The sequence below is a fragment of the Apium graveolens genome, chromosome 4, assembly GCF_009905375.1.
Source record: "Apium graveolens cultivar Ventura chromosome 4, ASM990537v1, whole genome shotgun sequence".
NCBI lineage: Eukaryota > Viridiplantae > Streptophyta > Magnoliopsida > Apiales > Apiaceae > Apium > Apium graveolens.
This window is the reverse complement of record NC_133650.1, coordinates 310,144,156-310,166,300: the sequence shown is the minus strand read 5'-3', so window position 1 is coordinate 310,166,300 and position 22,145 is coordinate 310,144,156. Positions and strand designations below refer to the sequence as shown.

The window sequence follows — 22,145 nt, the reverse complement described above, 5'->3', positions numbered from 1 at the left end:
TTCAAGTTATTAGTTTATAACCCGTGCTTTGCACACGGATATTTCAAAAATTATTTAATAAAATAAATAAATAAAATTATATTTAAAATTGAATAATATAATTCTGAAAAATTAAGTTATTTATATATTACTTTCGTTACCTAAGTTATTTTTATATTATATATTTTATGAGATTATTTTTATAAATAGATTTGTCAAAATTTAAAGTTTACTTCAAATTTGTATTAAAAACTTATCATAAATAATACAATTCATATTTATAATTGTATTGCAAAGTTTCTATAATTAAAATGGATCATATTAAATATATAGATCTTTTATAAACCTAATATGAATAACAAACCTAAAAATGGATATATTTGCTGTGTCTGGTTAAAGTTTTCTTGTAGTTGTGTTATTGTTATGCATATATTTGATCACCCCGGTGATCAAAGTTTAAATATTTAAGAAACGCAAAACCGAAACAACCATCTTAATCAGAAAAAAAATTACAAATTTTTTTATATTAGCGCCAAAAACTGACCTAACCTTTCAATCTTCGCACTTTCGAAATTTGTTACTCCCTCCGGGTCACTATATTCTTTTTAAGGTTATTATATAAATTATAGTTTTATAATTTATTTTTAAAATTTTCTTTTCCTGTATAAAAGTTTAAATATTATATTTTTATTTAAAAGAAAAAAAATATTTTAAATTATTTAGGAAATTATGATGTACAGGAGCCTTAAAATGTTGTTGATCCCCCGTCTCCCAATATAAAGAATCCGGCGTGACGGAAAGAGTAATAAGTTTGAAATCATTTTTTTGACAAATATGATTTATAACCTTACAAATGAGTATATGTTCTAAGAAATTCTTGAGATGAGCGGGAATCGAACTCATTAAACTGGAACGACAGAGGATTAACTCTTAATTTTGAAATTATTTTAATTGTAAAGATATAATATTAAATATTTCTGATTTAACTTCTATTTATGCGACAAAATGTTAGATTTTCGTCGTAAAATTTAACATGCGACTGAAAATTACGAAGTTACTAAAAAACTAGCACAATTGATACATTAAATAAAAGAGTCTCGTACATCTCTTATGTTCGACATCTTGGCGAAAGACGAAGAAAAATCAGGAAATGTTATTGTTAATTAAGATGTGACGGTCAGTGTTACAGATTTCGGAAATCGGAATTATTCGGTTGAGGTACCGATTTACGATTTATCGGACGATTTTTAAAAACAGATGATTTATCGGCGATGATTTATCGGGAATCGGTCAAATCGGATCAATATTTTTGACCGATTTTTGAGCGATTTATGGGGGATTTTTAAAAAATCGGCTGATTTCTATAACAGAGGTGATAGTTAGAAATAGATTTAATTCGCTGAAAAGTAATTAAAAAACTATTTGGTAAAATTTAAAAACTGATATTCGGAAAAGTGCTTTTGGCCTAAATGTTGTTCTTAGAGAAAGCAAGTCCCCCATACTTTTAGAAAAAACTGTTTTTCAGCTGTTGCGGTAAGCAGATGCTGATTTCACCATCAAACCTTACCAAAATCATCATTATTTTTAATTTTTTGCATCAAAACATATATGTATCAAAAAAATTACCAAACAATCATCTGATTTTTACAACAACATTTTTTCAGCAGCACTTTTTCTAACAGAATAGCAATTTTTAACAGCAATCCCAAACAGAGCCGAAGAAAAATCAAGAAATGTTATTGTTAATCAAGATGTGATAGTTAGAAATAGGTTCATGCATGCATACAGTCAATTCTAGAATCATTAGCTAAAAGTCTTTAGTTGGATTTTTTAACAAAGCGCCCAGTGTGTTGGGAAAGCTTGACTCGGTATATGCTTAAACAACATTAGCTACTTCCGTAAACGTCATGATACTCCCCGTCTCCCTCCTTCCAAAATATAAGTTTTTGCCCGCAAGGGTTGGCTCAGCTGGTTAAAGAGAGGAAAACTATCCTCTTGGTTACAGGTTCGAATCTCACGGGAGAAGAATTTATAATTATGTCTCCTGAGTCAGAGTCTGTCGCTTAAATGCGGTTTATCTTGGTTCACGTGATTTGCAGGCTACGGGTTTACCGGTACGCACCCGAAGGGTAGCGGCTGCGGGTTACCTACGATAAAAAAATATATATATATATATATATATATATATATATAAGTTTTTTAATTTTTTATGCGTATTTTATGATAAATAAAAAAGATAGTATTTTAAATTAATTTTTTAATTTTCTTTTTTAATAAAAATATACATATTAAATTTTAATTCAAAAAAAATTAAAAAAGACATGTCAAACTATGACTTTTAGACACCTTGTAAAAAATCAAAATAACTTACTCCCTCCGTCCCGTTGAATCGTATACGTTTGGTTTGGGTACGGAGATTAAGAAAAAGTGAAATGTTGTAAGAAAAAGTAGGAAAAATGGGTAAAGTGGCGGGGTCAATTAATATTAAATGTATAAAGTTAGTATAGTGGAAGAAAGTGGGTGTACTTAATTTTTATATTATAAAATTTTTATTATTTTTGGTAAATTTTGAAATTTATAGAATTAAATGATATATCCCAAAAAGGAAAGTGTATAGAAACGAATGGACCGAGTGGTATATTTTAGGACGAATGGAGTATGGGTAATGTTTTATACACGTATTTGACAAACATAAAGTGTACTCGAGGTTTGACTAACTTTATAAGTTAACGACCACAAAGTTCCCCGTACTTTTCTTGTGAAATATTTACAAAATAATATATATTAATTAATCCTCAATTCCTCGTGTCAAAAAGAAACTAATAATTTATCCCAGATATTATAAATAAGTTGTAAAAACGATATATATTTGAACAAATGCAAACATTTTTTCTTACTGTGCTAATTCTGTAAATCTCGATTTTTAGGAACGAGGGTATTCGCGAGATTAGGAGTTGTATATCATGTAAAATCATTTGCCTTCATTACGTAACAAGTTGGATAGAAAATTGCAGTTGAACGTTAAATTGAAGAGGAAGATTTAGTAAAATGAATGAAAGAAGGGGCGGGGGTAATTTGATCATAATTCGGACCGAGTCAAGTTGTAACTGATAAACGAGTTCGAATTCGAGTTACTCGAATTACAGCGTAGTTGAACACTGAAATCACGTGAATGGTGGATGTTCAAGAGGCAGAAAAGTACAAGGCAAGTGACCCGTTACAGTAATTATAAGCTGCCTCCCTCAGAAGTTGAGAGATTTTTGTAATATACTCCCACTGTCCCATTCAGTTGTGTGATTTTGATTCAGTGCTAAATTTTGACCAAAATTTATTAATATTTTATAGTTGAATAAAATATAAAAAATTATATCACTGAAATATATATTTAATCTACTTTAATAAGAGTAATGTTTAATTCTTGATCAAAAATTTGATCAATTTAACTTTCATAAAAGAAAATGTGATAATTAATAACAAACTGAGAGAGTATTAAGATAAATTTCAACTATTTTTTATCTTGCTTGATTGAAACTTGAAAGTGATATACAGAAACATAATCGAATCTAAATTGAGAGAACTAGGTAAATTTTAGTAATGATACCCGAAAATATGATTTCCAGTCTCTATCATTTCTTTACGCTTTTACTTATTTTTTAACCTTTTTTCATTATTTTATTATTTTTTTTTAATCTCCGTGCACAACCCAAATTGGAGGGAGACATTTTTAATCTCCGTATCCAAATGTAAACAAATGGGAGGAAGAACGAGGGAGTATAAGATATGATAACCGAAGATTCATGCCAAAAGTCTCTTCCTGAAAGCGCCAAGAGGGTTGGCCAAATGGCCATTGGGGTTACCGTTTTCGTATACTGAACTACCTAAAACAAAGTACATAAAATATTTTAATTAGAAAAATTGATACAACGTAACGTAGAGGTGATTATATAGTTTATCTTTTAAATAACCTGACAAATATTAAAGTTAACTCGATCTTTTGATTCACTTTTTGGGTAACGACCGGAAACTTTCCACAAGAAGGATAGAAGATAAAAAGTAGGATAGAAGATTAATAAATCAATTTTATAACAATGAATTAACAAGTTTAATAACTTGCTCAAAAAGTCCTTTAAAAAACAAATAGCTGCCATGAGCATGGTGAAGAATTGGTACTTTCGCTTTTACTATAAACTTGTACAAAACTAGAATCTGACAGTTGAGGGTGTACTGAGAGTGGCCGCGGCCATGGTATCAACTATCAAGCACAGCTTATATAAGTATACATCACACTTTCAGCAATGTTTGAACTACATTCAGTTTTGAAGCATTTGAGCATATGATGTCATGACGGAATCGAGATAAAAATTGTGATTAGCCTATGAAATGTAACTGAGCAAAACTTGTAAACATATGCTGGAAACTATGAAGCTGATCCATTAAAAGAACATTGTTTTTACCAACACTGGCAGGAAATCAGCAAATAAGCTCTTACTGTGGCACACTGACCAATGTGAATCCTTCTTCTCTGCTGTAAATAAAGTCAGTTTGGTTGCAGAAGGATACCTAATCTCTCTCCATTTGTTAGTTACTGACATGCTACACCATTAAAAAAGAGTTTAAATGATAAATACTGGTATATATATAACATAAATGAATGTAACACTCTACTGTAAATTCTAAAATCTCAAGGGGATGTCGGATTTTGAAACATCAATCCTCAATGCAGAAAAGTTAAGGGATTAGATACCTTGCGATATAACTTTCTTCAATCAAAGTTGTCAATCTTTATGGAAGTGATTTCATCAGCCACTTTGAAGTGACCCACCAAACGTGCAAAAAACAACATTTGTTGTTCGATTGTGAACTTGATGTTTTCAGCCTGTAATTATATAAAATCAAATCAGATCTGAAGTACTCCTGGAAGTCTAAAGTCGTCTGTTAATTATCTTGTATACCTTACGGAATCCATGCTGCTCTCCTTCATACTCCACCAAAGCAACAGGCAACCCCTTCTCCTTCAGTGCCAGGTAAATTTTGTGTGCTTGAGCAGGTGGTACTACCTATGTATATATAATATCTTGATAAGGCTTGAAACTGGAATTATCATGTGTTAACTTGGACTTCTTAGTTAATTTTGACCAACTTATACTTAAAACAGAACCAGCCTGTACTTTTACCGTATTAGAGTAACACATAAATCATTGGAAGAAGCTTCTAATTAGTACTTGGTATTAACTTCTTAATAGCCTTAATCTATAGAACTCCGATTCAAAATCTATGAGAATGTACACACTAAAATTGACATGGTACAAGGGAGAGATCGCAATGCAACTAGTGAAAAGAAAAGCATTATATAACTAACATATAAGAACTAAAAAATAGTAAGGCAGTAAGTTGAATTATTCGACACTTAAACCAACATTTTAAAATATTAGCCCGGGTGTCACCAGTAAGCTTTTTGTTTACTATCCACATAGGTGAATTAAAATTTGTTTGGTTGTCTAGTTTCTTGAGCAAAAAGCAATAATGCTTTTTAAACACCCACATTTCAAGTTAAGTCCAAATTTGGTGTACAAAAACTTAAATACAGACAGTAAATCACCAAAGAGGGGAGGGGGCTGTACTTACCCTGTCTTCTAATCCCTGGAAAAGAATAATGGGACAAGAGAACTTATCAACAAAATTGATGGGTGACCTAGCAAAGTATTCCTTTTCGCTTCCTGCAGCATTATAAATTTTTCAGAAAAATATGAAGTACAATGAAACACATTACATATAAATATAAACTAGGCTGTCGAAATTACCAACAAGATTATCCATATAACGGGATTCAAATTTGTGAGTTTCTTCTTTTAACAACTTCAAGTCAGCTATCTGTTCAAGGATTCAGCATAAGTGTGAAAACAGTAATCATCCAAAAGAAGAAAAAAAAACAGAAATCGTTTAGGTTAGCAGGAATATCATTGATTCTTAGTTATAAAGATATAACAAATCCATCTCGAAGAGGTTGATAAAAGATAATTACATGTGTTACATTACATTTTAATTTAGGAGTTTTCGCATGTATATATCATCAATGCCTGTACATAGTAGGCATTGTCTTCATCATAATTTAGTTAAGAGCAACGTATTCTTGTGGTGCATTCATCTACTAATTAACTCAATTTAATTGTATTTATGTTCAATATAGTAAAACTTGCAAGTTATTCATTCCTGCTATGTTTTGCAGTTTTGGAAAAAGATATATGAGGGATTCAAAGCATTCACTCATTTCACCATCACTAAATCAATAAGATTATATTTGTTCTTATTTGCCACAAAATTTGCACCCTTATTGTCAGTTGAAGTGATAGAATAAATCACTCAATACTCAATGCATTCTTTAGATTACATGATACGATCCATGTGTCAGCACTCAACATCACTACAAGGATTCAGTTTAACTTATAATAAGAAAATTATGACATACAGCAAAGAAAAGCATAACTGCAGAGAAAGATTAAAGCATGCACAATTTTCGGTAACAAGTGTGAGGACCAATTTTATATGTTAGGCATGAATTTTGAGTTCAGACCTGCAATCTGGGTAGGGATTGCAATTTTATTCAAACCTGTGAATTACCAATCCGTTCAGACCTGAATAATTTAAAACAAGCCCGACTTGGACTTGTTTTTTTAACCCTGAAGGGGTTTCAATTTGGATTTTAGGCGTACCAAAACCCAATCTATAGCCTGGAACCTGGTCACTGGTCTAAATCCAAACCCAAACCGAAACTCATCTTAAAACCCAAATGCATATATTCTATATAAAAATTTATAATTTACATCTAAAACTCTCCCGAACTACTCTGAAGTCATATCTGACATGTTGCTAGGGTTTATTTTTTAATGACCCATTTAACTACCTTCCGCTCAATTCATAGTTCAATTTTTAAGAGTTTTTGATGCGTTAGTTAGAGAATCATATGCTAATTTTTGACTAGGTAACTTAACTAGTGGAATATATTACATCTGAATTTTTAACGAATCCATTTAATCAATTGTAATTTCAGTAGTATAGATATGATCTATGTTGTATGCACGTATTGGTGATATAGAAGTCATTTACAAATTTTATGTTTGATTATTGGATATCCAATTCGATCTGAAATAGATGGATCAGTTTTGATTTTTGATTTTTGAATTTAATTTTATAGCCCCAAAGCATTTCGATTTCACGAAACCTGAACTGACCTGTTGCCATCCTAAATTTGGGTGAAGAAATATAAGGTTCTTCACACGCAAAAGCAAAAAATATTATTACCTATTATTAGCTGTCCCATACATTGCATGACTGCCAAATCCTGAATCTCCATATATGACATGTCTATTATACATAAAACTAAATGATATAGGAAATATGTGCGGAAATGGAAGATTTACTTACGCCATATAAGGACGCTCCAGCACTGAATGTCTTTCTGAATGCAAGTGCAGCCAACGTTGTGTACCCACCAGCTGAGCTCCCAGTGATACATAATCTCCGACCATCTACTTTTCCACTGTCCACCTGGATTGAAAAAGTAATATTAATAGTATTTAACATTGTTAATTAAAAAATAAATAAACATCACAAAGATGAGCATTTTTGCGAGCATATGTGGGTAGAATGAGAAAGGTGGAGTTCTGTATTTATTTACCAAAAATTCAGCACAACTGCAACAATCATCGACATCAACAATACCCCACTGTCCTAAAAGCCTCTCTCTATATTCTCTTCCATAACCTTTGCAAAAATTTTCAATCCATCCTCATTAAAAGGTACAAATTGTTCACGAGATCAAATGTATGCATTGATTAATACTACAAAAATGATATTTTGTTTTATAAGCAACAAGGACCTGCCAACAAATGAGTGACTGGACAATATTAGGGCCACAATGAGCCAAGTAATGCAACACATATATAGCTTAGACGAAAGACGTACCAGTACTTCCACCATAATTTACATCTACGTAAGCCCAACCTCGACTAGTCCAATACTGGATGTTAAGATTCAATATTCCACGTGTTTCAGCTGTAGGCCCTCCTGCAATAAGCAGCAATGTTGTTTGCATTATTTCTAATACCTTGCGATATTAAAATTAATCGAAGTCCATTTGAATAACAGCTTTTTATTGTACAACGTGCATCATCAACAACCTCTTTTTGCAGAATGTTTTGAAAGAAGTGTATTGTATTATATGCACAAATTTTAAGCAATTATATGCACTATAAGTCCTACACCCTTTACATATATCCTTCTAGTTATATGATATCGTTGAACTCAATTGTGTAAGAATACTATCTAGAAGTTTTTCCTAACTCTTTCAGTTTAGCAGGTCTACAAGAGAAAAAGAACAGGAAGAATTTAAATGGACACGATGGGTTTAAGAGACTTTTCCCTCGACAAGTCTCACACAGAGAACTTATTCTCACTTTAAAAATAAATTCCAATAATTTCATTTTGTTCTTCAAATAAAAGAAAAACCAACCCCTTACTTTCCTACAAAAAGCAGTGGAAATTCTTAGTTCTAAAACAGTACAAGAATGTCTCTTGGCTAGTAAATCTAGTTAAGCACATAAGCAATATTCCTTGTGGTTTATCGGTACTAATTGTGTTATATCTAATTAACAAGACAACACAGCGACTTGCAGAACATATGTTCAGAGGGCTTCACGACACAAAGAGCCCCATATGTCATCTTGTGGGCCATAACCACAATTTTTGCTCGCCTTCCAAATATTGGGAAAAAAGGGGTGAAGGATATAGGCCAGTCCTCCATGCCAAACTTCAACCATCCTTAGTGTTGTTTAGGCTTTTAGCTTAGTTACCTCATACTTGCCCTGTATCATTTAATGTGTTGTGTATCTGGTGTGGTTGTGTTATACAATCCAGAATACTTATATATCTTCCCCTATGATATTGTGATAACTAACCGCGATGTATAATCACACCATCGACTTTTTAAATAGTTTAAAAGGACAGAAATATAAGTATATCTACTACTCTCCAGATAATCAAGAACACACGTTCTAAGAAAGCAAGGAGACGACGACAGTAGGACACAAACTTGAAACAACTAGGCGGGAGGCGAAAAGACATGACGGTGGTCAATGACATCTCCATTCTCTATGTTGGGTTCCTGGTTGTTTCCTATGTTGCTTCAGACTATTCAACTACTCTATGACTGCTTGACTAAGTCTATTTCCTAAGCCCTAGTTTTTAGGGCCCAATATCAATGTTTCGGCCAGGCACTCCCATTCTAACTTATCTCTTTTAGTTGAGCCTTGCTACACCTTGACTCGGATAACAAGAATTAAATTAAGAAAAGTTGTAAACATTTAAGGAGCAGTTACATTACGACTAGCAACAGTTTCATAACAAAAAAAATTGAGATATATCATCGGATCTTCTTTATCTTCATTTTTCTCCTCTTTCCTTCAAAACAATAATCATCAAAGATACCAAAACAATTAACATACCATGGCTTTTTAGTAGTAGTGGAGGCTTTTCATCCTGACTAGCTTGATAAACAGGGTTGGTTGGTGGATAATAGTATGCATACGCATTTCGACCACGTACTTTAGTTGGAAACTCAACTACTTCTGGCAAGCTAAAATATGATTTGTATTTCGAGATATTAACTGAAGAAGACCAAACTATCCTGAAATCAACTGCTTTCAGTTGCTGTTCATCCAAAGCTACCTTGCAAAGTAATTATTTGTGTCATTAAGAATCAGATACAAAAAATTGATCTGTGAAATTGAGAGAAACTTAAGAGATAACAGAGAAGTTTGAGTGTTAGGGAGAACTATAACCTTTGCTATCGACAGAGGAAGAACTCCAGACGCCCCCTCAATGTATAAGCAGCAGGATCCCGAGGTCTAAACTAGCAGAAAATAATAAGCACCCATTACTATGTTATCAACAAAAGATGGTCTTTAAAGTCTAGTGAAATTTAGGTAACACACATACAATATTCATTATGTCTGTGAAAGGGATATCTAACATGGACATTTTGTTTTTGACATAATCCAGAATTCCAATATATGATCTTCCGTTCTGCCTGAATAAAGCAACAGTTTTGACTTCAAATAACTTTGATAAAACATTTAAGGAATGGGAACTAAAGAATAAACACAGATACGCATGTAACCGGTTCTCACCTGTAACTGCATGCAATCAAATGGTTCTGCTCTAAAAATTCATACGAATTCATTCCAAAAACCCACAACGGCCTTGCAAACTCCGCATCCAATGGATAAACAGGCAACACCTCGTTTTTAGATTCAACCTGTTATCACATAGATGCCATCTCATGATTCTCATTGAACTGTCATTTCACTTTACATCAAACTGAACTACTACACACCAAAGCATGGTGCCTACTGCCAACATGCACAAATTAATCCCTAAAAAATGTATCTTGTTCCATATTTCAAGGAAGCTACAGCAACGAAATGCTACTCCATCTCAAGTTGTTTGTACAACTTGTACATAACTGCACAAGGATTAATAAATTTGCAAATTCCTGTTTGATTTCATTTGTAGTCCTTGTGGGTTGGTAGGATTTATTGAGAATGTGAAGTACAAAATCTTTTAGCAGGTGAAGCTGTGAAGGGAACTCCTATGATAAAGGAGATCCAAACTAACAAAAGACAAGATAATGGAAAGATGTCTTTCTTTAGCATAAAGGTTCCGTAATATACAACTGTGTAAATAAGTTGCAAGGACCGTGTATTGTTTTCTTTCACAATATTATTTCGTGTGTGAATAATGGGATCTCAAGTATGAGAACTGTCTAAAGTTTCAACTGAATAGCATAATTTGCACCTTAGGAAGATGAGACAAACTTGATTTGATAAGTTATTAAGTTGTATTGGTTATATCTTATTACTGAGTCTCCGGAATAAAAAAATTCTACATGTAAACGGAATGAAAAAATAAGAGAGATAACTTACCCATTTATAAAGATTCCAAAACCCATTTTTCCTATCTGTAACGAAGAATAGCTCCCCTGCAGAGACCAACAAACAAAATAATTGATGCATGTAGTTACGTTCACTGGAAGAAGTGAATCAAAAATAGAGCAGAACTAAATTGGGGGGAAAATAAAACATGTTATTGACTGACTATTACTACATGCAAAAGCAATGGCTTCTTTTGATATTTTGGCAACTGACCACATAAATAAAGGATGAGCAAATGTGAGAGAGAAGTTAAATTAAACTTGGTAAGTACTATATGGATAAGTATATCCAACCATAAAAATTAGGTAACTTGCGGGCAACAGAAGAATTCAATGGATAACTAGCTCACGTATATAAAGCTAATCCAGCACAAGTAGTACAGAGGAACACTTACCTTCGGAAGTCCATTTTGGTTCAGTTGGGGACTCAACAATGTTAGAATCACCACCAGCAACACAGATGCGCCGGCAGATATCTCTGGCAGCAATAATACCAAGTAAACGATGTGAAGATTTATACCAGAGCTAAAGCTCATAATGATTTCTATAGCTAAAATATGTGGATGAGTTTGATCTACAAAGCTCATGATGATGAAGCTGTGGGAGAAGGGAGAACTGATGCAGAGAAGGGAGAACTGATGCACGGGAAATTAAAATATCAATTTGTATTTATTTTATGTTATTATACATGCATAAAAGTTAGTTGTAATCTATCAGGGGTTCAACTATATTAAATATGTAGATTATTAGGAGTTCATATTTTATGTTATTTTTTTGAATTTTTTAACTTGTTGATGAAGTTTTAGGGCTCCACTCATATATAAGATATCATTAAAAGACCTTAATATTTGAATCTTAGATTATTCTTTTGCTATGGGTTGCGGTCCAAACAAATTCTACTTTGATATTGAATGCTTGATTACCTTAGAGCTAGTGGATTTTCTGTCATTAATCAATCCAAACATATCTTCTAATAGTTATCCTCTATTGTTATAGTTCATCATCAAATTCGCATCAAGACCTTTGATTTCTATATCAATTTCCTAATTGTTTGAAGATGTAAGGTTTTGCAAAGAAATGTATATGAATAAGAAGCTACTGTTCAGTGTCATTGTCACTAATGTTCAAGTTACTATTCACCCTATTAAAAGTCTCAATGGCCAAAGTAGTGAAATTCTTCATAACTGCTGCTAGCATTAATTGACCTTTAAAGTTTGCTGGTTTTTGGTTAAATACTTATGGTCACATGGAGTGGAAAGAGATGAAACATAGGGAGACTGATGAATTGCACACTTGCGTCACACTCAGACCCAATACCACGTAAAGTAGCATTTAATGACATGCCAAAGAATAAGTAGCACAGCTAAATTAAATGCAACCACGAACCGTCGAGCAAGAAGGGAAAAACTCAAATAATGATATGATCAAAGAAAAGGATGAGACAATCAAAACACTTTGCTCACCCATTATTTGATATATAGCCAACCCAAAGTTCTGATCTATCCCATGGCATATTCGGGTGTCCCCATTCAATCCACGCAATCCGTTCTCCTTTAGGATCCATACGAGGGAAAGCATAGAAGTCACTGCCACCAACTAATACTTCTGGCTCTGTATTTCATATGACATGACGAGAGACTATAAGGAACCACTATATTCATTTCAAAATGGCTTGTACAAAATAGTAACTTTATATCTGATAATAACATAAAAATTATGCTGCAAGAACATTTGAACATGAGAATTGACATAGAATTATATGCACATAGTAAATTAATACTCCCTCCGTCCCTCCCAAATGTTTACATTTGGGTGGGGCGCGGAGTTTAAGAAAAATGATAAAATAGTGGAGGAAAGTTGAAAAAGTGAGTAAAGTAGTGGGACCGATTAATATTATATGTATAAAGTGGGTATAGTGGAGAGAAATAGTGGATGTAGTTATTTTAAAAATTATAAAAGTCTTACCATTTTTGGAAAGTTTTGAAATGTAAACAATTGGAAGGGACATCCAAAAAAGGAAAGTGTAAACAAATGGGAGGGACAGAGGGAGTAGCACTTACCCCGGATATTGTCACTGTTAAGCTCTATTGACGCAATTGTTGTAATTGTATTTAAGCGACTTTCACGACCATCTGACCTCACAAAAGAAATATGTAACAAGTAAGTATAAGAGTAAACAACGAAGACTAACGGGCCTATCATTACTTGCAACTACAGTGGTGCAAGTGAGACGCCGGTAGCTTGAGTGTGTTTTCTGATATGTGCCCTTCAGTTACGTGACCATATTGAGATTTAACCCTAAAAAATTAAGAAAAAGTATAAACATCATAATTTGGGAAGCATGGAATTTTAGTATAAACCTTCCATTACAGTGACATATCGGCCAAACCGAGAGTCAAACTCTCCATCTGCATAAGACACTAGAGGTCCACCATAATCCGGTGTAAGAGGCGCCGGAACAGAATCTGCCACCACAAAAAACAACTCAAGTTAGGCAAGTCAAGTAACAATATTCTAAATCCAAAACATATTACAAACTAATAAAGCTTTTAATTCATTTAAGAAAAATCTTAACAATTGAAAAACAACTACACAAGTAGAAATGCATACAAGCCGCAGCAAGAGAATAACCTTTAGAGTTAATAGACTGCCTGTACAATCTCTGATCCTTGTAATTAGAAAATACAACAGTATCTCCTGAAATCTTAAAAGCACCACCTCCATATTCCTGAGCCACAGTCCTGACTGCATATCCTGCCGGTGTAATATCAGTAGGCTCATCCTCAGCTTTAGGAGACTCCTTAACTAGAACCGATCGCCTTTAAATACACACACATACAATACAATATTAGTTATTAGACCTAGATGTAGAATTTGAATAATAATATCAATAGTCTCATCCTCAGATTAAGCTACTGCTCAGCTAGAAACATTCATCTCCAAATACATACCATAACACCACTACGCACTAGAATTTATTGCCTTCAAAATTAAATGTGCGCACAACCCACACACATACATTATGAGATCACTACTAGACCTACAATTGCACGTCCGCTTATTTAAGAGACTCCTCAACTACAATTGATCGTCATTAAACCTAAATATAGCATTAGAATAATATTATCAATACGCATATCCTCCGGTTTAAGAGACTCTTTAACTACAACCGATTAACTAAACATAGCATTCAAAAAACGGGTTTAGAGACTCCTTAATAAGAGCTGATCAACTTCAAAAATAAACCTACATTTGCACATCCTCAAGTTTACGAGACTTATTAACTACAACCGATTAACTAAACATAGCATTCAATAACCGGTTATGAGACTCCTTAATTAGAGCTGATCAACTTCAAAAATAAACCTACATTTGCACATCCTCGAGTATACGAGACTTTTTAACTACAACCGATCGCCACTAAAAACACGAAAACGTACATATCAAACGAATTAAACTTAAATTCGACAAGACAGCAACAATAAGTCAACAACAACTTAATTGTCATTAAACCTAAATATAGCATAAGAATAATATTATCAATAAGCATATCCTCCAATTTAAGAGACTCTTCAACTACAACTGATTAATTAACTAAACATAGCATTCAAATAACCGGTTTATGAGACTCCTTAATTAGAGCTGATCAACTTCAAAAACCTCAAGTTTACGAGACTTATTAACTACAACCGATCGCCATTAAAAACACGAAAACGTACATATCAAACGAATTAAACTTAAATTCAACAAGACAGCAACAATAAGTCAACAACAACACTTAATAGCTGAATTTTGTGAACTAATTACCCTGATTCATTAGGCCGAGACTCTGTCCAGTAAAACTGCCCGCTCGAATCGACAGCGAAGCCGCCGAGACGCTTATCGGAGCCCGAAACTACATCGGAAGTGATCGGAGACTTCCAGGAGCCGTAGGGAGACACGATCGGTGTGTCTATAGGTTGCGGTGAAATGGAAGACATCAGTCGAAGATGAGAGCGAGAGAGAGAATGAGAATGAGGAGAGAGATGTGGTTTGGGAGAGAATAAGAGGGAGAGAGAGTGAGGAGAGAGGAGAGATTTAGAGGGGAGAGAGAGATTAGAGTGAGAGTAGTAGTGGCGAGAACGAGAGAGTGTGGTGGCTAGGCAACAATTTGTCATTTGAATTGAAATATTTTGTTAGGTAAAAAGAGGGGAGATTTTTTAGTGATGAATTAATAGAATGGAAATTGTTTGTCAAAAAAAATAGGATGGAAATATTTTACTTTTTTTCTTCGAAAACTTTAAAAATAAAAAAATAACATCTATATATTCTTAATGACTACTCCTTAATTTCCTCATTTTCCAAATTAGTACCCATAACCCATATTAAGTATAAAATCACTAGATCCATGGATATATCCACAAAATTTACCCAATGGGTAAATAAATTTACCCATGACCCATATTAAGTATAAAATCTATATATCTATGGATATATCCATATAAGTTTACCCATCAAAACACTAAACATGGAAATTTTTTGAATTTTAAAATTTAAACATCTTATCTAAGGAAAGATTTGCAATATTTTCTCACATATGTTACAACACTAATTCAATGATAATTATTGATTTCCTTATTCTCTCTCGTCAATATCAATATATTTTTAATGTGTACTATAACTAGCTTTTTTATTTTTTCAAATTCTGGATACTATCCAAACCCATGAATACTATCCATTCACTTTTACCACTATTTTTACATGTAAACATGGACTATCCATTTTATAAAAGGGTTATGGATTTTTTTACCCGGTATAATATGGACTATCCACAAAATTTATGGATCTTATACACCAATCTTCAACGTAATTCTAGCAACCCATCTTAACTACCAAAATTTGAACTCAGTTTTGCAGCCGATAGGCTTTTATCACGCTCATCACACAGATTTGAAATATTAGACATCAGTTATCCGCACAAACACGGTAACCAATCACATGTTGATTCATCTGTGTCTATTATGCTTCTTATCGGATAAAACCTAATTTTTGAATGATTCTCTATTCATACAATCGTGTCATTTTTTTTCTTCTTTTTTCTTTCATATTCTTTCAGCGAATTTTTGTTATTTATGCGTTCATATATGTGTATGTGTATAAGATATTTGCTGTCTACAAATATTTGTTTGTTTGTTTGATTGAATTTACAGGATGTGAAACGAGGATATCTTACAAAGATTTCTGATGGAGACAATTTACCATATACAAATTCCAACGGATTGTGGGTATTTCTTGCTTCTAAAATATGTATTTCCATAACATATATGTGAATCCAATATTATCTTCTTAGATTATTTTCAGCATTCGAGCTTCTCAAGTATATTATGGACATATCACACCTCATGTATTGAGTTTTGATTTGGATTTATTTTTTGAGTATAGACAAATATTATCCTCCCATAAAGTATGCTCGATTTAGATAAATTATTGCTGGTATATGCGAATTATAAGTCATATACTAAACATAAAGTTTAGCTTAATTCTAATCTCAGTATGCTCACATTTCGATTTTCATCATATGACTAGATTGCGATATGTATATACATATTGTATTTACATTACTACTTGCGTAATACAGGTGAAGAAGTTCGAGAATGTGGAGTCCACTTCTTGAAAATGAAAGTATCCTTATTCAGATGATGGATACAGGTACTATATTGATGATGAAGTATCGTTTATTTGCTAAATCTAATACATGTATATGTTCTTTAGCAATTAACAATATTTTAACTTTTATAGCATCCTCTATTTGTTTCCATTCCTTAATTTATATCTAATGAATAAACTAACCATATGTGAAACGCCTCTCATATTGTATAATTTTGATGGTCTTTGCATCCAGGAAAAAATAGCATTGATGGTAACCAACAAAGCTATCTCACACCACCGCAAAAGGAGACTTAGTGTCGTTAATCTGTCTGGTATGCTATTGAGCTACAATAAAAAAAAATTATAATATGTTTATGTCACTTAAAATTAATTAACAAATTCTATGATTACCGTCTATCCATTTTATGTGTGATTGTGTGTTAAGAACTATAAAAATGGTAAATATATCAAGCATATACACCCGTGTACACTCACATTATGTACCGACTTGCTGTGATCATGTTTGTTATGATGACCTTTTAATGCAGGACAAATTAACACTGGTGGTAACTGTTGTAAAACTCACTAACAAGTATAGCAACATAGAGGCAAGTGTATAAAGAATTTAACAAGTTTAGGCCAAGACCACAGTTAACAAAACAAAACATGCAGGTAAACAAAATCAGTAACTGAAATAACGAAGAGAGAAAGAAAGATGTACCCGAAACCATAGCTTTCAACAGTGACTGAAATAAAGGTTTACAGATACAAAATGCCAAGAAAATAATCACAGCTGAGTCACCAGGCCTTGCTCGAAGTCCTGGCTGCTCTTGAAGAGATTATTGCCCCCTACCTGCTGCGTTTGGGATGTGCGCAATATCTCCAACAGGATAAAACAGCTCGGAGTTTATGTTAACAGCAGCAACAAAACCTCCACTTCGACCAGCACCTCAGTCGCCGGAAAATCACCTCAGTCGCCGGAAAATATCAGCACTTCAGGACTTATGGGAGAGAAATGCAGAGAGGTTGAAGAGAAGAGATGAGAATGTAGTGTGTACTATCTTCATTCAGTTTAGCCTCTATTTATAGGAGAGGAAAAATGAAACTGTCCACACACTTAATGTCTGAATTAAACTGCTTCATTAATGAAAAAATCAAAACTGATCAGATTTTGAATTCATTAATGAAAAAATCAAAACTGAACAGCTTTTGAATTTAAATTATTTGTAACAGCTTTTCACATTAACACCCACATTATTATCAGAACTTAAGTTAAGTTCTGATTTAACTCATCAGTACTTAAGTTCTGATTCGACTCATCAGTACTTAAGTTCTAATTCTGATATCAGAACTTGTTAAGTTCTGATTTTATTCATCAGTTCTTAAGTTCTGATTTTATTCATCAGTTCTTAAGTTCTGATTCTAATATCAGAACTTGTTACAGATCAGATTATTTGCAGGTTCAATATATTTAGACTACTTAGCCTATTTCAGAACTCAACCCAATAATCCAGTCACCGATAAATAAATTCGAATTAAAATAATTCTCAAATAAATAAAATCCTCGCCCAGGTCACCTCGCGTACGCGAGACGCCGAGACATTCGCCCAAATCGCCCTTCGACCCGACCCGGTCCGGTCCGGTGCGGTGCGGTGCGGGGCGGGGCGCGCATGTGTGTGCGCGTGAAGCACACAACAACACAATGGACCATCACACACCTTAGTAGTTGTATACTACTCATGTGGGTAATACCATATAAAGCACACAACCCCCTTTATTTATTTCAATGTGGGACAAACATTCTCAAATTTTCCAAGTTTTTCCAAGCTACTTTCAACTCTCATTTCATATGGATTTCATTAAGAAAATTCTTAAAACCATACATGAAAATTTAAGTTCAAATATCATTGAACAATTTCCAATCATTAGATTTTAGGATTAACATCAAGAACATAATTAAATTAAGCTCTAAAATCCTAATTTTCTAACAATCCCCCACAAATCCATACAGAAATGTGATCAATTTCCCATCATGACTTGTTTTTTCATAGTCGGTACCCTTCCGGGTTTGAACCCTCCTAATTCCTCTACTTCAATGGCTATCGGACTCAGATGGAATGTTTCACCTTGAATCTTAATCCGTTTAGTATAACCATATTCCATAGACGACGACAAGACAAAGGTTATGGTGTCAATCTACGGCTTTGAGACATTAATGGTCATGTCTCGATCCTGTTCGTCGAATGCTTCAAGGATTAACCCTATCCTCTAATTGCGACCACACAATTACATTCGCTTAGCTGGGCATCTCCAGAGATATACTGCCTCTATCTCGTCAAATGACTTGATCCCATTCAGAGTTTTAACACTCTTGCTTTTCTGGCAGTGTCAGTACCTTCTAGGTTTACCGGGGATAGATTCAGATACTATAGTATCATCTATATAGCAAAGGTACTACCAACTCATCCTTACAGCTTGTTATTACCCATTGAATACACTTCAAGGGATCTCCTCTCATGTGTATTGGGTTCCCACTGTTGATGAATTATGATGGGTTGACAATCCCATCCCCAACCTTGACTTAAGGACCACTGCAGGTTCCAGTCCTTTAGTAAGAGGATCAGCTATATTATTCTGAGTTCCTATGAACTCTATAGCTATGATCCTATCAGTCACTAAACCCCTTATAGACTTGAGTCTAACTTGGATGTGTCTCTTAGTTTTAGCATTATGCTTTTTACTGCTAATCTTGTCGATAGTTGTTCGACTATCACAGTGAATAGCAATAGCAGGAAGCGGTCTGCTTACTACAGGTATTGCAGACATAAGTCCGTGTAACCATTCAGCCTCCGTCCCTGTGGCATCAAGTGCACACAACTCAGCCTCAAAAGTAGACCGAGTAACTATAGTCTGTCTGCTTGACTTCCAGGATATTGCTCCACCAGCCAAGGCGAACACGTATCCAGTCACTCCATTGGAACCAGACTTCTTAACTATCCAACTTGCATCACTGTACCCTTCAAGCACACCAGGAAATCTCCTGTAGTGTAAACTAAGGTACATTGTGCCTTTTAGATATCTAAGTACTCTATCAAGAGCATCCCAATGAGTTCTGTTTGGACAGCTTGTATATCTAGCCAATTTAGACACAGAATATGAAATATCTGGTCTAGTGTAGTTAGCAAGATACTGCAAGCTCCCAATAATCTGAGAATACCTTAACTGAGACATAGGCACTCCTGAAGTATTCTTGACAAGGGAAACTTTCGAATCATAAGGTGTACTAGCGATTCTACACTGTGAATAACCATATTTCTCAAGTATAGATTTCTCTATATAATGAGATTGAGTCAAGGTTATTCCTTCAGTGGACTGAACCAGTTTGATTCCAAGAATCACACTTGCCTCGCCCATATCCTTCATTTCAAAATGTCTTTTCAAGAATTCTTTAGTCTCGTTAATAATCTCAATATTAGTTCCAAACAATAAAATGTCATCCACATATAGGCACAAAATAACACACTCATTACCTTTAACTTTAGTGTAGACACACTTATCACTTTCATTAATCTTATAACTGAAAGGAAATATAGTTTCATCAAACTTTTTATGCCAATCTCTAGGAGCTTGTTTCAAGCCATAGATGGACTTGATCAACTTACATAATTTCCTTTCATTGCCTGATGCAACAAATCCATCAGGCTGATCCATATAAATCTCTTCTTCAAGTTCACCATGAAGAAAAGCCGTCTTTACATCCATCTGATGGATGATAAGACCATGGACTGAAGCCAATGCTATAAGCATTCGGATTGTTACCATTCTTGCAACCGGAGAGTATGTATCAAAATAATCAATTCCTTCCTTTTGCTTAAAACCCTTAGCTACCAGTCTAGCTTTGTACTTATCTATTGAGCCGTCAGGGTTTAACTTCCTTTTAAAGACCCATTTGCACCCAATAGTAGAACACCCAGGAGGGAGATCAACCAACTCCCATGTTCCATTAGAAACAATAGAGTCAATTTCACTCTTGACAGCGCCCTTCCAGTGCCTTGACTCAGAAGAATCCATAGCTTGCCGGAAAGTTAAAGGTTCGTCCTCGATATTGTAAGTGATGAAATCACCTCCAAAATCCTTGACTACCTTTGCACGCTTACTTCTCCTTGGTTCCTCTAGTTCCTTAGGAATAGAGCTACTACTAGGTTCCGCCCCCACATTTGTCATCTTTTCCACATGATCAGGAATAGAACTTGATGTATGAGTAGGATCTTCCTCAGAAGTCGTTTCAGGTATTCCAGTCTTCATAGGGTAGACATCCTCAAAGAATGTCGCATCTCGAAATTCAACTATCGTGTTTGCCACTATACCATCTATGTCAGATTTTAACACTAAAAATCTCATAGCTGTAGTGGTTTTAAGATAGCCCAGAAAGATACAGTCAACAGTCTTTGGACCTAGTTTCTTTCTCTTGTGTTCAGGAACAAGCACCTTAGCAAGGCACCCCCACACACGAAGATACTTAAGACTAGTCATCCTGCCTTTCCATAACTCCAAGGGTGTTTTATCCATGTGTTTCAGAGGGACTCTATTCAAAATATGGCAAGCCGTATTTAGAGCCTCTCCCCACATATATTTAGGCAACCCAGAGTTAATAAGCATACTATTAATCATATCTTTAAATGTTCTGTTCTTTCGCTCAGCAACCCCATTAGACTCAGGTGTGTATGGTGGAGTAACTTCATGAATTATACCATTGTTTGCACAAAATTCATTAAAAGCATTACTCGTATACTCACCACCTCTATCAGATCTCAACCTTTTAAGTAACTTACTAGTTTGTTTTTCTACTTCAGTTTTATATATAATGAATTTACTAAGTGCTTCATCCTTATGTCTAAGTAAATAAACATAACAGTATCTACTACTATCATCTATAAAAGTAATGAAGTATCTAAACTGGTCCTTGGTCAACACACCACCAAATTCACAAATATCAGTGTGTACTAAATCTAACAAGTCTGAATCCCTAACAACATTATGAAAATGTTTCCTTATCTGTTTAGCAGACACACATACTTGACATTTAGAATTCTTTTCTATGGTATATTTTGGAATCAACTCTAAGTTCATCATGTTCTTAAGAGCACCAAAGTTTAAATGACCTAGTCTAGCATGCCATATATTTGAGGACTCAATACAGTTAACAGTAGGAATAACATTATTAATCAAATTTCCCAAAACGGGATCCGCATTAATAATAAATAAACCATTTGACAAGTAACCCTTGCCAAAGAATGTACCAGTGTGAATAAGAACTACTTTATTACACTTGAACGAAATTTCAAAACCACTAGAAACTAAACAGCTTCCACTTATTATATTTCTACGCATGTTGGGAACATGATGCACTCTCGTCAGAGATAGAATACGTCCTGAAGGGAACTTCAGATCCACGTTTCCAACTCCATGTACTTGAGCAACACTAGCATTCCCCATCTTCACAGTCAGGCTATGACTCTGTTGATAAGATACAAATAAACTAATATCAGCA

General features: G+C 34.1%; 1 protein-coding gene across 1 annotated transcript; it reads right to left on the bottom strand.

The window, feature by feature from the left end:
• Nucleotides 1–4,132: 4,132 nt before the first annotated feature.
• On the bottom strand, nucleotides 4,133–15,133 carry LOC141721729 (dipeptidyl-peptidase 5). Its single transcript, XM_074524792.1, has 19 exons — nucleotides 14,774–15,133; nucleotides 13,598–13,785; nucleotides 13,327–13,431; nucleotides 13,027–13,098; nucleotides 12,430–12,577; nucleotides 11,362–11,444; nucleotides 10,959–11,014; nucleotides 10,164–10,291; nucleotides 9,973–10,063; nucleotides 9,816–9,881; nucleotides 9,480–9,702; nucleotides 7,942–8,043; nucleotides 7,655–7,740; nucleotides 7,402–7,524; nucleotides 5,781–5,850; nucleotides 5,605–5,696; nucleotides 4,932–5,036; nucleotides 4,724–4,855; nucleotides 4,133–4,572 (listed from the first exon to the last, which is right to left on the bottom strand). Exons 1-18 carry the CDS (start codon nucleotides 15,121–15,123, stop codon nucleotides 4,742–4,744), a joined length of 2,202 nt encoding a protein of 733 aa, XP_074380893.1. The 5' UTR covers nucleotides 15,124–15,133; the 3' UTR covers nucleotides 4,133–4,572; nucleotides 4,724–4,741.
• Nucleotides 15,134–22,145: the final 7,012 nt, after the last annotated feature.

Coding starts and splice junctions, on each gene's coding strand:
- LOC141721729 (XM_074524792.1), bottom strand. CDS start 15,123: ATGACAAATTGTTGCCTAGCCACCACACTCTCTCGTTCTCGCCACTAC. Junction 9,703..9,815: donor TTCCTCTGTCGATAGCAAAG/GTTATAGTTCTC, acceptor TTACTTTGCAAG/GTAGCTTTGGATGAACAGCA. Junction 5,037..5,604: donor TCCAGGGATTAGAAGACAGG/GTAAGTACAGCC, acceptor ATATATACATAG/GTAGTACCACCTGCTCAAGC.